The sequence below is a fragment of the Sipha flava genome, unplaced genomic scaffold (assembly GCF_003268045.1).
Source record: "Sipha flava isolate LNK unplaced genomic scaffold, YSA_version1 133_pilon_pilon, whole genome shotgun sequence".
NCBI lineage: Eukaryota > Metazoa > Arthropoda > Insecta > Hemiptera > Aphididae > Sipha > Sipha flava.
Window position 1 is genome coordinate 849,744 of NW_020271759.1, and position 17,760 is coordinate 867,503.

General features: G+C 28.4%; 1 protein-coding gene across 2 annotated transcripts in view; it reads left to right on the forward strand.

Annotated features, from left to right (window-relative positions):
* Positions 1-17,760, forward strand: part of LOC112679255 (CTL-like protein 2) — a 45,200-nt gene that overhangs the window by 17,396 nt on the left and 10,044 nt on the right. For both annotated transcript variants that reach the window (XM_025548980.1, XM_025548981.1), the window contains exons 2-7: positions 12,991-13,101; positions 13,405-13,518; positions 13,766-13,929; positions 14,539-14,743; positions 14,823-14,953; positions 17,259-17,424. In XM_025548980.1, the coding sequence (XP_025404765.1) occupies positions 13,092-13,101; positions 13,405-13,518; positions 13,766-13,929; positions 14,539-14,743; positions 14,823-14,953; positions 17,259-17,424 (790 nt within the window). In that variant the 5' untranslated portion in view covers positions 12,991-13,091. The remainder of the gene's footprint in view (positions 1-12,990; positions 13,102-13,404; positions 13,519-13,765; positions 13,930-14,538; positions 14,744-14,822; positions 14,954-17,258; positions 17,425-17,760) is intronic.

A 17,760-nucleotide genomic window follows, 5' to 3' on the forward strand; every position in this document is an offset into this window, starting at 1 on the left:
TTTTTTGGGGGCATCACATTTAACTGAGAACTTTTTTTTTTTTAAATAGATGTAAAAATAATGATACAAATGTTTGTTATTTTTTTTTCTATAGGGAAATCATTATCAACAAAACGTGTTATTTATATCAACACGACAACACTATTAAACAGCTATTTTGTGAAATTAATCTTCACATTTCATAATAAACGCGCGTGAATTAATTTATTGTTTGTCGTCGGCTTATCAGCTGTTCAAAAACACTGTACTACCACCATAGAACATACAAACATTTTCATGATATTGCGGGCCATGATGTTAGTAACGTGTTAATTACTGCTGTGACGACTGACGGCGTGATAGTGATAGTATGCTATTGAATTTTTTAATTTTCTTCAGAATATTTATTCCTTTTTTTTTCCGCATCTACCTATCGTTGGGACGTGTTGGATCAATGCTTATCCAAACCTGATAATGTAACTGTTAAAAGATTATCTGATACCCGATGGGCGGCTAGATATGAGGCTTGTTTAAGTTTATCACGTAATTGGAATGAAATTTTAAAGGCTTTAAATATTTTCATTAACAATCCAACTGAAAATTTTAAAACTAAATGTGAGTGTAAAGGACTGTTGAAAAAGATGAAAAGCTTAGAAATGGGTATTCTGGTATCAGTATGGAATGATATTTTAGAGAGGTTCAATATTATAAGTAAGAAACTGCAGAATATTCATATTGATTTGAATATTGTAATAACCCTATATAAATCATTGATAAATTATATAATGGATTTAAGAAACAGCTTTTCACATTATGAAAAACTTGGCATAGAAAAAACTGGAACTATAGAATATAAAGTTTCCCGTACAAAAAAAAGAAAAATGCTTTTTGATGAATCTTCTCAAGGTGATACAACATTCGTAGGTAAAAAATCATTTGAAATAAATACTTTTTTTATTATAATAGATTCTTTACTTACAGAGTTGAGAAAGCGTTTAAACTCTTATGAAAAAATTAATATTTCATTTGGATTTTTGTTTAACATTACTGAGTTGTCAGTATTAGAAGTAAGACAAAAAAGCTGAAGAGTTACAAAAACAATATCCTCAAGATCTGGATATATCGTTTATGAATGAATGTATTCATTTTCGTAGTTACTTAAAAGGCTTACCAGAAAGCGTGTCCACAAAATCGGTGCTTTATTTATGTAAAGTCATGAAAGATGATAATTTACAAGATGTTTACCCATATGTTAATATTGCATTGCGAATGTTTTTGTGTGTTCCTGCATCAAATACTTTAGCAGAGCGTTCATTTAGTACTCTTAAAAGAGTTAAAACATACCTTAGATCTTCCATGAATGATAATCGTTTAAACTCTTTGGCGATTCTAAATATTGAATCACAGTTGACAAATTCATTAAACTATGATGAAATAATTGAAGATTTTGCAAGATCAAATGCGCGACGAAAAAAAATTAATTGAATGATATTTTTAACATATTATGAAAATAAATTAAAATAATAAAATAAATTAATACATTTTACAATTGGCTTTAATTTTTTTGTTATCATGGGTATTACTAAGAAAACCTACGATATTCAACATTCTAGGACACTCGATAGATTTTTATACTGCATGATACTATTATTAGCATATCACATGTATTGAAGTTTTTTTAGGATAAGAAAAATTGCTACAACAAAAAAAAATGGTGAGAGGAAAAGGGCATTAAAAAAATGTGCACCCGGGGCAGCAAAATCCTAAATACGCCACTGTGTATATATGTAATGTATTTAATACAAAACAATTGATCGGTGTATTATTCTAAACTTCGGTTGTGACTTGAAACAAGGGCGTATTTAAGGGGGGGGTTATATGGGTGTTGGAACACCTCCCATCAACTGTATTTTATGGTATTTCACCAAATTGCAAACTTAATTACAGTATAATTTAACTAAACATCGGTATATATAAATATAATAATTTTTATTAATATAATAGTTTATATAAATACATAGTATTTATAGATATAAGAAATAGAGGGGAGCAGAACCCATACTTACTCTAAATCTATTACATTTTAAAACACCCCCGTTAAATGAATCCTGGATACGCCACTGACTTGAAATAATTACCTTCAAGTTTGAAGAGCAATAATATTAACCATATCATAATTATCAAGAATGACAAAGAGTTTTTATTAGTATAATGTAGAATAATATAGGAGAATAATTGCAAATCTATCGATGGTTTTACAAATACCTCTTTTTCTGTTTTCAGTGAATCAGTATTTTAAAATTACAATATAATGATCGGATGAACACAATAGGACCTGTATGAGTCAACACAATAACAAACTAAAATCCGTTTTCTTATCTAGCAAAAATATAAAATTTAGAAAAATTATTAATTAATAATTTAACATATTTAAGTAATTTCGCAACTAACGTAAAATATAAAATATTATAAGTAATGCCGCCCATATAGTATTTACAATACACAGATAATTTATTTTATATTTTCTCAAATAATTGTGTAATATTTTTTCGTAAAAATTATATTCAACTACAGATGAGTGTAAAAATGAATATATTTTTGCGAAGTAAGTATCATGTTAGATACTATATCGACAGAGCCGGATCAAAAGGGGCAGAGGGCATATGTTCTCGGATGCATGTCTTTAAAGGCGCATATTTTTTAAAGAATGTCCTATTTAAAGTCAAAAACTATTTCAAAAGAAAAATTAAATTGATTTTCTGTTATCAATATTGAAAATGTTTTGCTTTAATATACTTCACCAGATGAATATATTGACCAATTCGCTAAACAGAAGCCATTTAATAAAAATATTGTAAATAATAAAAATAAAATAATATACTTACGTCATTTACCTAGTATTTTACACAATAATTTTAATTAATTAATTCAACTTAAATTTTAATTGTGTTTACAACATTTTTATTTTTATAAAATTATTTACATTTTCCGCCGGATAGGGAAAACTGGAGGCAAGAATGTATGTCGGGATGATCCTAGTGGCCGAGATTACCGAAGAAGAAGAATTTACATTTTTATTGTAACATTAATATTGTTTATTAATTTATGTAGTTATAATAAAAAGATTAATAATGTATTATTCCATTATTTTTCTAATGGCTTTTAATAAAATTAATTGTAATTAAAATACTAACTAAATGAGGTATATGTTACAAGAGCATAGGTTGAAACATTTTTAGGGGGGGGGGGGGAAGAAGGCTTAATACTAATCCACTTACCTTCCATTAGAGCATAGAATTAATAAATACCAAATTATAGTATAACAATTTTATGTTTATAAAAAAAAAAAATTCTGAATCTAAGGGAAGTTTAAACATACTCGTTCCTATGCCCAGACGCGCAAAATGTATTAATCCACCCATTTTTAGTGTATATAATGCGTTAATGCCTAGCAGTGGCGTATAGGTAAATAACTTTTGTATAGGAAGGGGGGGATCATTTGTAAACAAATCATTATTTTTTTTTTTTTACGTTATTAACGCCCTCGCACTAAGGAACAATATTTTATAAAATTTATCAAAACCCCTAGGGGAACTTGTCCCCCCCCCCCCCCCCCCCCATTGTATATATCACTACAATGATCCTAAAAGTAATAAATGTTTCAATTGGAAGAAAAATGCATTCAATTTTCAATTAATAGTGAATACGTAGCTTTCAATTTAAAAACAACAATTCAAATTTAACGAGAGTACTAAAGATTATTCAAGATTGGTTTACGTAACCATACAGTATTTTTTGTACTCAAGTGCTAAATGTTTTACATTTTTATTTTTCTGGTGAAACTATTAATAATATAATTTATTTATCCGTTTGTCATTAGTAAATGTACGATTTTGAGATATTCAGTAATTTTTTTATTACTGATTTATTATTTCAACTATTTATATCAAGCATAATTAATTATTAAAGTGGCAATAATTATCTAGTACACAGTATTATAACCCTCAACATTTTAAAAATAGGTATGATTTTTTATTAAGAATGGTTTATGGCTAAATTACAAATACCTGTTGATCTCTTATCAGATAGGAACAAATGCCCACTTTTCTCTCCCTCAAATAATACAACTGGTCTTACAGTCATTTTTAAACGATTTTAAAAAGGCATATTTTACGGTCAGTAGTTTTTCGTATCAATATATAAATTATAAGTGATATAGTTCTTCGTTGCATTAATATATCATCAAAATGTTGATTGTTTATTTTCTTACGACTCAAACTCTCGAACTCCGAATTATTCACTGTTATTTATATTGGCTTCAACTGTGCCAAAGATCATATAGTAATACTATTATGAAATAATACGCTTTTAATTCGGACTCGACGCTGTTCTGTTTTTATTATTCTTTCGAGACGTTTCGGCTCCAACGTCCGGATTCACATAAATCATTTGGTTAACGAAATATAACTGTCTGTCCGCAACGGATTGAACATCTCGGATCCATCTCTCTTAGTGATCAGTAAAATTTAAACCATATTACATTTTGTATCGAAATATGTAACAGGGGCAGTTTCAGACCAAGATTTAATATAACTCATTGCCCTATTTATACTATTGGGTAAGGCTGGATTTTTTTTTCTTAGAGAACGGTGGAACGATTGCCCCGATACTTTCCCTTCTCTTAATCCACTCTTGGAGTGTATAGTTTTATTTAAAATATGTAATTGTATATTGTTATTTTTTCAGAGTGTATGATAATATTTTATAATTGCATGGTAGTTTTGTTGTATTATCGATCATTAATTATTGTATTCGGAATTAATTTCCAATCAACAAAATATCATTATAAATGAAGTGTTCCTCCCTTGTTGCCACACAATTTTCTCTACCGGTTTAATATTGAAAATACGTTTTGCTTAGTGTTTCTTTTGCCGTATGTCATCGTATTTACCTCTTACCATTGGAGTATTTAAAAGTGTATTAGTTGCCTACAACCGTCACCACTGCCCGAGGAGTAGGGCATAATATTGTTTTTAAGAATCAGTCACGCGCCATTTCTAAATACACTATGCGATCGATGCGATACACCATTGCAATGACGGAAGTTTTGTATATAGTTAAGTACAAGTTGGTATTGTAGACGTACCAAGAACACTGTTTGATTTAACTATAACCACTTGGATGAGAAAGCACAATTACTATTTTCATTAATCACCATAGATTTTAATCGAAAACACTATTCATAGGTTTTACGTTGGTTTTTTTTTATCAGTCGACAGCCGTTCAAAAATTATTCGCACCGATGCCTACAAGTATATTTTCTCCTTCAAAACCCACCCAATTGACGTCCGTGTCTCCTATATTACGGCCGATTGCTATTATGGATTGTACAGTTAAAACGTCTATACATCATGACGATCACTTTCGACTCTATTAACATATGGGACATCTCGTGTTGAGACGTACATCAGTTGTATGTGTTTTGTACGACTTTACATAAACCGATTGTTTTTGATCCAAAAAAAATAATATAAATAAAAATCAAATGAGATTTCTAAAATTCCAATCAATTAGTAATATAAGTGGGAATCAGGTGTGTAATAAGAAAGTAATCAAGTGTGTGCTTCATAACTTTCAACACGCTACATGCGCGATTCGTGACTAATAGTATTTATTTATCGTATAAATTGAATTACGCATAGGTACATGGGCATAGCGACATAAAATCAGTGTTTTGTCGCGCACTATATATAAAAAGTCTCACTTCTCTCAATGACAATTTATGATAATAATAAATGAATAAAAGTTTTTTTTTTCGAGTAAATCAATTATTTATCCAGCATGATAATTAAATGACAGATTTGTTATGATCCACAACTCCTCCAGTACAAAATCCTAGTATCCACTCTTTAAATTAACTATCGAGAATACAATAGTGGTGATACATCCTGCGATGGTTCCTAAATATATACACTTACATATACTACTTATATATTTTATATATATCCTTATACCTATGTATTTATGCTTGAATATTATTATTTGAATTGCCACCAACGACAACTCCGATGATTGTTTGTAACCGTACCTATATAAAAACAATTAACGAACTACTAGGTGCACATTGATATATATTATTAATATGTATATCCTAGTATATAGTTCCGTTATATTTGTCATTTAATTTATATACTGAGATCAACAAATTATATCAGGCCGTCAGTGTCAGCAGGTTATGCTACGATGACGTTTGCTTTTTCTTGTCGGTTCGTTTTATTGGTAATGGCGTGTTCGTTAAATTAATCAATTGACGGCGAGTGCGAGTTAATATTTCGCTGCATGTATAATAAAGGCTTCTGTACTAACGCATTTTAAAGGTACGTATTTTTAGTCTGTTGTATTTGTATGCAGTGAAAACAGTTTAAAACAAAATCGCAAAAATTCAAAAGAAATTTCGTTCTGAAAACGATGGTTCCTGGTTCTTGGTAATCCAGGAAAACTCGAACGCACCTATACAATCGAATTATATTCAAAGTAACTATAATAATAATCTGTAATTGTAAATCTTACTAAAACTTTATAAAATCAAGCCAAATTGCTTTCGCTGCAGGTGCAGGCTTTTTTAATCGACGAACACGTCTTGATATATAAAATTCATGTTCATTATTACTTGTATTGTACTAATTTATGTATGGATTAATTAATTACTAAATAAAAATAAAAAAGTCAAGAAAGTCCATCCTAGACAAATTTTATGAGTCCACAGATATATATATATATATATATACTATGTTAACATTTATTAAGAAATACACAATCTGTTATTATTAATTTACAATAGGTGTATGTGATGGTGGTACACCTATATGGCTTGAGTGACGAGATATTAGGAGCTTTCCATTATAGACACTTAAGGACAGGAATTAACTTTTAGTAAAGTTAAAAGGAAGAAGAAAAAAAAGAAATTCAATAAAAATATAAGAGAGGGGAAAATATAATGATTTTAATTTTATAGGTCACAACACCAATTCATTTTAGATCCACAAATATATTGCATTACAAATCTTATATATTCATCTGCAGGTTTCATATTCAAGTTAATGCATGTCTTAACTACTTCAACAAATACCAATAACTTGAATAAAAGTTTTAGTACAATTAAAATTTTTATACACGTATTATCACACATCAGTAAGCCATTCGAATTTTTAAATTTCATATTAGCTCTTGACTTATGTGTTGTAGTATTTTTTTCGTTTTTTCGTTTTTTTCTTCATTAATTTCTACTATATATGTACACGGGTATAATAATTTGTTTAGGGTGAAAAATGTTTAAAATCAAATTTATTTTTCTATTTTTTTTTTAACTCGTTTTCTGCTATTCATACATCTTATGTATTTGTTTACTGTTTTAACTATTATATTATAAAAATTAAGTGAATTTTCTTTAATTTGAAAAAATTAATAAAAACGTACATCGCACAGTGCCGCTCAGCATATTATAATATTGAAACCCTGATTACGCATAATTGATCCTGTTTGTGTATACTGACTAAATGTTAACGATCATAGGCCATTATATGGAAAAAAAAAAGCGAAAAAATAAAAACTAAGTTTACAATATTACAAAATTCAAAATAAAAAAAATATATTATTATAAAAAGTATAAGAGTATAAAAAAATACTCTCAAAATCATAATATTACATTTGTAGGGTTAAGTTATAAGCGTTACCTTTTAAAAAATTCATATTGTCATTAGTATTGTAAGAGAAGTTTAGGTTATAATTATGAATTTAAAAATACATAAAAAATCTATACGGAATGATTGCAATTGTTTTCGGTATGCGGCACACGGTGTGAAAACAAATTTACTCTTCAACGGAAGTAGTTATTTTTCTTGGGCCGCGTCTGTTGATTGAATCTAATGAAATGTCGGTATGTTGAGTCGGCGACTGCAGCGTGGTGGTCATCCACATCCACGCAAAATTAATAAGCCGAGCGTCTATACATGCACACAATACATTTGTTATTACAACGAATTCTTGTAATAAGACTTATGAAACGCGATCCGTTCCTGTAATTATGTATATTGAGCTCTTAAATTTTTTATTTTCGTCGTTTCCGACATTATATAAAAGTCATTTAACTGGTAAAAACAAATTCGAGGGAAACGTGTTGAATTATAACATGTATAATATTAAAAATTAATGCAAGTATATAGATTATAATATTACATTCATCAACGATGCAACGTCATTTGAATTCCAAAGACGGTCGAACAAAATCGGTTAAAGGAATATTATAATGTTTTTTTGTATAAGATTTTGAGGGAATTTTACTCAACATGCAAAAAAAAAAATTGTAAGATTTGCAAGACATAATAGATATAATATGTAATATATAATTCAAGATATAATATGTTTTACGAAGGTTTTGAATTTAAAATATAGTTTAATTGTTTTCATGAATAATGATGATTTGATTATTTTTAAAGATGTTTTATAGGTAGGTAATTTATATGTTACATCAACCTTCGATTACAATCGATTTTGAATAAAATGATTTATTATTTCATTTATTTCGAATTCTATTCAAAATCTAAAATATGTATCTTATCAAAATATTTTTTTATTTGGTTTTTTTTAAATATTTTTTGTTACAGGAAAATAATGTAATAAAATTCAAATTCAAATATTTTTAAATATTTATCATAATTTGAAATTAATAAATTTATAACTGCTGTAAATAGGTATGTAGTTTTAATTTATTGATAAAAAGGATTTTTAATACTTTATTTTTACGTTTTGACTATTCAAGTTCACCTCCTCCGCCCAATTTTAAAATCAAAACTCAGTCTCAAAAATAAAATACTCATCTATAAAACCATTTTAACTCCCATTTGGACATATGGCATACAAATATGGGACAAACTAAACCATCAAATATAAAACCACTTGAAGCCTTTCAGTCAATTCATTTACGATTAATTACTAGTTGTCCATGGTACGTCACTAATTAAAACTTGCATAAATAACCAAATATTCAAACTCCAAAAAATCTTGTTCATAAATTCTTTAACAAATTTCATAAAAAAAATCCACTTATTTCTCAAATATCCTCCCTAACAATTCCTGGAAATCCCACTAAAAAATTAAAAAGAAATTGGCCAAGAGACTTCCTAAACCAGTAAAAAAAAAAAAATAAATAAATTACCATATACATAAAGAAGTAATTATATATATTAACAAATTCAGAGGTGCTACTTCTTAAAAAAAGAACTCATGTAATGTATAGATCTTATAAATTCAAAATTCAAATATTTTACTAATTGAACATATATTTAAATATTTATGTATAGATTGTAAATTTACTATTAAAAAAAAAAAGTAAATTTTTAATTTCAATTTACTGGATAAAATATTCATGTTAAATTTATTTATTATAAAAGTGATTTCCATAAAATAATGTACCTAAAAAAGCATCATTGTAAATCAAATAAAGTGTTTTCAGTAGTTTTCCTTAGTTAAAAATGAATATTATAACACTGCTAAAATACTGTCCCCATTTTTAGTAATTCTTTATAAATATTGGCGATTGAAAGAAGTCCAATTATTGAGGATATACTTTAGAAATATATTGGGCAAATATTAAATTCATTGTGGTTTGCTCTGAACTATTCGAACATAATCATTAAAATTGACTCGATACACGTAAGACAACAATATTAAATTATATTTTTATTCAACGAAATATTGTCAACTGGACTAGATTACTAGTTGGCCCCAATATATAATTCCGACCCGTTCCGGATATTTTAATAATTACGTTTTATTTGTTAGCTATTAATTTTCGAGTAACACGTATAATTTTACAAATTGTTTCGTTCAAACTAATTACTCGTATTGGGTCAACTTATTAAAACCAAAATTACAATATATTTTATCGTGCGCTTCTTTGTCTCTCAATAAATACACAGTCTAACGTGGTATATATGGTATAATGATATAAAATGTGTATTTTTTATCATTAAATCGCTAATCGTTTTATTATTACACATCAGAACGATACTTTTAGGTTCTTATGAATAACCCATTAAATATTGCAAAGAGTCGTTCCATTTTCTTTATCAATAAATTCGATGAAGCATTCATACATTCTACATTCATATCATAATTGTTATATTATTATTTAAAAATTATACTGTTTAAGAACAAAAAGTTCACAAAAAAAACTTAACTATCCACAGAATAATAATACTATTACGTCCTATCAATAAGTCGTGACCTCTTAAGCTCGAAGATTTCTATGTCTAATTGTACACCATATTATATTTAATATTTGCTTACTAAATGCGTGTTTTTTAGATTTGTATCAAATGATAATGTAATGATATCGTTTAAATGTACACGTAATTATCTTATTGAAATAAAAAAATAGTTTTAGCTACGGTATCTTTTGTGACTACACGATTTTGAACAGGAGGATTGCTCTCAATATCACAATTATGGATGGTTTCTAACAGGAAATAAATTCGTACTAGGAGGGGAGTCATTTTTTGATTTCTTTGATTTCTTAACATTTTACTAATTGAATGAGAAAAACAAAAAAAAAAAAAAATTGCAACAAACTTTAATCGAAAATGAGTTTTAAACTTAAAACCGTCTAATATTTTGTCACGCACAATTCTATTGATATATAATACAGAATAATGGCATTTTAGAGACATTTCATAACTTTCGAAATATTTTAACGACATTTGAGTTAGTTATAAACACTTGACATTTTCAATAAAAAGTATAACTTACTTTATTAAAAATATTTAGTCTTATTACTGCCTATATTAAAAATCTTTAGAAATATAAACTGATCCTTTCTATTTCTTTCACTTAGATCCATTTTTTCAAAATTAATGATACCTTGGTTTCAATTCTAAAAGACCTATACAGCAAAATCATTCATCAGTCCCTGTATATTTTTTTGACTGTAAAGTGTCAACCAATTTTTTTTTAGGCTGTTATTTGCAGTTATAAAAATTATAACATAAGTTTTAAACTATTAAACAACAAAAAATATTATTTAATAATAATAATAAAAAGTACCGTATACCTCGTCAATCGTTTACGGTCTACAAAAATTAAATCATTTAGAGTTGGAATATATAAAAAAACATGAACAGCCAACAACTATGAATCAACCAGAATTATTTTTTAATTAAATGTAAATATAATAATAAGTGCAAGTCATTATTGATATTATTATAGTTATATTGCGTACCTATCTCTTATATATGGTTTTATTAATAAAAAATTTTCTTCTTTCGTATTTTCTGAACGATTTTTGACCAATCCAATTTTTCTGTGAAACACGCATTTATATAATATATATTAGCAATTTTCGTACTTATGCTACACATTATAATTAATATACTGTATAATTAGTATAAGTGTATGCTTTATTTTAAATAATTGTTAAAAGTTGTGATAATTAAATTAATATTGTTAAATATTATTAAATAATAAAAAATAAAAATAAATTAGTAAATGGTTAATACTCGTAAATTAAACAAATAGTTTATGTGTGAAAATAAATAAATAAATACATTTTTTTTTTTTAAATTCTATATAATTTATAACTGACTATTAATTTACAAATTGCATTGTATTGATCAGTTATTAATTGATCGAAAGTTCTATCCAGTTTGCTCCAGGCTATGCATTTATTTATTTATTTAAATATTATTAGTCTAGCTTGAGATACAAAATATAATTTACCAACGGCCAAACAGTTTTCAATTCTTGATGAATACACGGTGGTTTGATAAAATCTTAGTTGTTCTAATTTGCAACTCTCTATAGGTATATGTGCTTTGATCATTTGAAAATAAATCGTTTATTTTCATCTAATTTTACTCAGGAATGGTAATCTTCAAAGTCTTAACATTGGTCTGTGTATTTTAATAAATACTATTAAATTAATTTTTTTTTTTCCAATAATAATCTTATTGACTATTGACATTTGGATGATGTAGAAATTGATTTATTTAATAATAATTATTAAGGAATTTATAGATAAACGTTTAAATATCAGAGTCTGATGTAGTGCATGAAAAATTAATTCGTTTTTAGGTTGACTGTTCGGGTAAACCAAAAAAAAACTGTTGAAAATTAATAAGAACCATCAAAACAATCAGAATCATTAGTTTTACTTAGTGTAACGACATAATATAATAAATCAACAGTATAGAGATAAAAAAAAATCGATTTAACTATTGCGTTACACTTTTCTTTCTTTTTTGTAATACTTTTTAAAAATATCATAACAACATGTAATTATACAATATTAATAACAAGTACGTTGAACTTATCATACGTGTGAATTGAAACGTTGGCCTTTTGATGATATAAAATATAAATTTCTGGTTACACAATTAAAATACATAATTAATTTTTTTAATTAATGAGACATTATTGTAATTTTTTTTCAATCTCATAATTTATTCGATCTAATTAGACTTTTATACACATATCTAAATTTATTCGTGTATACCGTCTGCGCACAATACGAGATTTAATAATAATATTACCTATTCATTATATGTATATATCCGTTATATATTAAATTCAAAATTCGATGAGTATTACATGTAGGTATAACCTCGCAGCAGCATTCGTTTTTAATAGTTCTTCGTCATTTTACGACCGTAATAATACTTATTTTTTATACGTATTGTATTAATTATTTAAGTCTCGCTAACAAAAATAATTTTACTTAGGTGAGTTTTATAATACTTGTTTTAACCTATTCAATATAGTATTGTTAATAATTTATGTTTATTTATTTCATATTAATGTATTATTATCCGAAATCATATGTTTACGCGTCAATTTTATCATCAGTCATCATTGTTCTTAGTTATTTTTTTATGTAAAGAGATAGTAATAATATATTTTTATTAAAAGAAAAAAACTCTATCTGCGGTACTAAAGTTTTTCGTTTTTGTGTGATTGCAGGACATTCGACTAAAACTCCTCAAGTCTCTTAAAACATGTCGAAGAATATTAAATAACTGTATAGGCCTAGAGATCAACAACAGCGTTGGACAATCAAAAAAATGGATTGCAGTGAGTGATGTATAATATATTATTTTTCACTTAATACATAATATATTAGTAGTGTTTTATGAAACTAACACGAATAGTTTTCTTATTATGAAAATTATCGTGAAAGTTGAAATTAAAAATACTGTTGATTTCAAAAATATTATAATCAGTTCATGTACATACATATTTACACATAATATACCACGTACTATATTTTAATTGCGATTAAGATAAGTAATTGATTAATATTTTCAGTGTATTCACGCATTATTTTATACTTCTGTGTGAAACATTTTAATTAATTATTGTGTTTTCATCGTTCAGACAGCTATAGTCCGAACAAGAAGAAACCCTTGGAGAAAAGATCGTGCACGGATTGCTTGTGCTTCATCGGTTTCAGCGTGTTCATAGTCTGTTGGATTGTGTTGGCCAACTATGGTACGTATACAATTACCTATATGACTACATCATAACTCAATAAAAATAAATTATCGGATTTTACCGGAATATTATCACAAAATAATGCAACGCGTAATATGTCCGTTTAACAGTAGCCGCATGTAAATATGTAAACACCACAACAACATTATTGTATTCCATATAATATTGTACACATAATTGCCACATAGGTGCAATATATAATGCAATATAATAATTATTGATTATTATTGGCTTGATTTTTCAGCTTATCAGAACTCTGATCAACAAGTACTCGTGAATCCGTCGGATTCTGCTGGTCAGGTATGCGGTTACAACAAGAATGTGACCGACAAACCGTTCCTGTTCTTCTTCGACATTACCGAATGCACATCACTGATGATTTTCGTCCACGGATGTCAAACGCCTCAGGTATTTTTTTCCCCCCCCCCCCCCCCTCCGTAAGTCGGACTACGATTTTCAACGAATATTTATTACTGAGCTTTATATTCTTATCATATTAACTTATGTATAGGAACTTGACCATCCGGTGTTTGTATGTTTGTAGTTTTTTAGACTAGTTCTCTAGTTAAAATGAACAGTGTTTTATAATCACTATATATTGACTGGTAAATAATATAATAACATAATAATATAGTTAATATTTTAATATTAATACGTACATCACCAGGTTTTTTATCGTTAAAATGTATATATATATATATATATAATGTATGTATGTATCTGGAAATGTTATAATAATCATTAATGACAAATTTAAAAGTGAAATTAATTCGGAAAACTGAACGCATAATGTAAAAAATACGAAAAGCGGTTCTGCCGCTGTGAATGTTTTTACCTATATTCAATGACAATAAAAATTCCTATAAGGGGTTAAATGGTAAGCTAAAATTCTCTTTGTCATCAAAGTAATGCATATTCATAGGACGTATAATGTTTAGGAAAAGAACCATCGACCGTTAAATATAGTTTGTATGATTGTATGATAATATAATACAATGTTTTTCGCTTATGTACCAGGTTTGCGTGGACAGGTGTCCGGACGCGGACTGGTCCGTGAAAGAAGTGTTAGATGGCAAACAGTCGCAGATCGACTGGCCAGCCGTCCAGAAATCGCTTATATGCGTCTCGCCCGATCTCAACAAATTAGTCAACTCAGTGGAAAAGCTGAAAAACTTTACTTCGTCTAACCTGTGTACCAAATACTATATCAAGAGCACATCGCGTAAGTATACATCATATAACTGTCACATATAATACTACTTGACATGTTTCCGTTGATTTGATTGTAACTGCGGTTTCAGTGTTGAATTACTGTGTTCCTACGCTCAGTGACACCGAAAGTTTGAAGGCCTTCATGAAGACCAACAATATCGTACTGAGCAACGTGATCGACGGCACCACTATGGTCGAGTGGTTGAAAGATTCGAAAGAAGTAATATTTTTGATATTGAAATCGAAACCGTTGATAAGAACTCGACACTATTGCGAAACGCATATTATTGTTGAACAGAAATACTCTTTTTACCGTGTAACATGTTCTCCGTCAATCCCAAAACAATTTATTAATCAATGTGAAAATCACCTGTTGAGACGTTTGGTCTTTCTCTAACTTATCTCAGATAAGATGTTATTTTGTTCAGCTCAGCAAAGAGTAGAGATCTGTAGTTAAGATATTTTGATAACTTTGTGTGATATTTTAGATATAAATTTCACTTGTTCTGAAGATATGGTTGTATATAATAATCAACAACATGTACAAAATGTCGAAATGTCAACTGGTAATAGTGTGTAATATTAGTGTTATGAGATTTGCTCTTGTTCAGTTCGTTAACAATTGCAATTGTACACATGTGCATGAATTTACATACACGCAGGATCGTCTGAGTTTAGCATAACATTATAGTGACCACAATAATTAAGTACAGTCGGGTCGCGATAACTTGAAAAACTTGACAACTCGATTTTTATTTTATTCCCCAAGAGATTCTCATAACACTCAATGTATTATAAGTCTTGTTAACTCGAATATAAAATTATAATGAATAGCTATACGAAGCATATTATATATATATCTGGGTATCTGGATATTTCGTAATATTTTGTTTTATCTACTTTAAGATAAAATGAGTCGATAGAAACTGATTATTAGCGCATGCACAATAACAGTAAGTATGTACATACAATGTATGGTTAGTATGTGTCTATCAGTCGTGTCTATTGTGCGTATTTTCGTATGTTTTTAAACATGTCTCAAAAACGAAAATTAAATCATTTAACTATAGCTGAAAGCCTTTGATCGGATTTAGCACGACGGACTAATGTACAAACTTAAAAAGTTCTTACCCGCCCCTCTTTTCCTCTTGATAAAATCATATCTGTCAAATCGTTTCTTTACTGTTCGCTTAAACAACACCTACTCAATCCGTTATACTATTAGAGCTGGAGTCCCACAAGGAAGCGACATCGCTACATTCCTTAACTCGATTTTCACTCATGACATACCCAAGACATTTTATACATCTTTAGGCACATACGCTGATGACACGCTAATAACTGCCTCCCACGAAAGCCACGTCACAGCCAGTGAAATGATTCAAAACCATTTAAATATGATCAGCTTGTGGGCAAACAGATGGAAAATCAAAATAAACGAAACTAAATCTGTTCAAGTAACTTTTTCACTACGTAATCTCGATTCTCCACCTGTCACGTTAAACAATATAACAATTCCTAAGGCAAACGAAGTCAAATACCTTGGGCTAACTCTCGACAAACGCTTAACCTGGAGCCCACACATCAAACTTAAACGCAAAACTGTTAACTCTAGACTTCATATCCTTAGACCACTCTTAAAATCCAAACTTTCCCTTTCCAATAAACTTACTATATACAAATCAATAATTCGACCAGCTTGGACATATGGTATACAGTTATGGGCTCTGCAAAGCCCTCTAACACCAACACGCTTCAAGCTTTTCAATCTATCTGCCTACGATTAATAACATCCTCTCCTTGGTATTCCACAAACAATAATCTTCACAAAGACCTAAAAACTCCTACACTTAATCAATTAGCAAAAGCACATTACTCTAAATTTCACTCCAACTTAAACTCTCACAGTAATCCATTAATAAAGCAACTTTCTTCCACCTCACTTCTTGGCAATGTACGTAGAAGACTCAAAAGACAGTGGCCTAGAGACCTACTAAAATAAAAAAAAAAAAAAACCACGACATCAAAATGTTCTCGGTCGGGTGGTGCTGCTGAGTGCCTGCCCTTAAATGTTAAATTCTGTTATTTTACATTATATTAACTATCAAATTTACCCATTGTACATAACGTTGTATAGATTGTAAATTACTTAAATATATAAAAAAAAAAAAAAAAAAACTATAGCTGACAAAGTGCATGTGATACAATTAATACCCAAAAATTAATTACAAATTATTTTTCTACTGTGTCTAATAAATAATACATAATATGTACATATACTTATAATACCATTTTATCTATTTTAGTTTTTGTATAACATTTATTTACATATATTTGTCATAAATTTTTATAATTTTTATATTTTATTATATTTCATTACATAACTCGAAGTTTTGATTTAATTTTGATAAATTCGAGTTAGGTATTTCGAATAATACGTATCTCGAAGTGTATTTTTATCCCCCTTCAACTTCGAGTTATCGCGACTCGACTGTATTTTTATTTATGTTTTTGTAAATTTATAGAACAGCAAACTGATAGCCGACGATCTGATCAATAATTACCGGTACATTATCGGTGGTCTGCTCATCGCCATACTGTTCAGTCTCACCTATATTCTTCTATTGAGATGGTTCAGCTGGATAATGATCTGGCTGTCGTTGCTGGCTATCGTGGGTTTGTTGGGTTTCGGTACGTTCTGTTTTCGTTACATATTATATTGAAACTAGAGCTTAGAACTAAATACCTCATAAAACCCAAAAAAACTCCTTAAAAAAATGTTTTAATTCCCCTAGAAACGTAGTAAACTAAAATTCAATAGCGCTTGTACTCCATTTATTGTATCTTGTGGACAAATATTTCCGATTCTTGAAATTTAATTTTTCACAAATAATATAATATTTAATGGTATATTAAACGAAACATCGATTTATTTCTTAATGTTTAATCAACAATAAAAGCCATTTCCTAAAAATAAAGAGTCAAATAAGTATAAAAAATATTGCATGTTAATTTATATTATGTAAA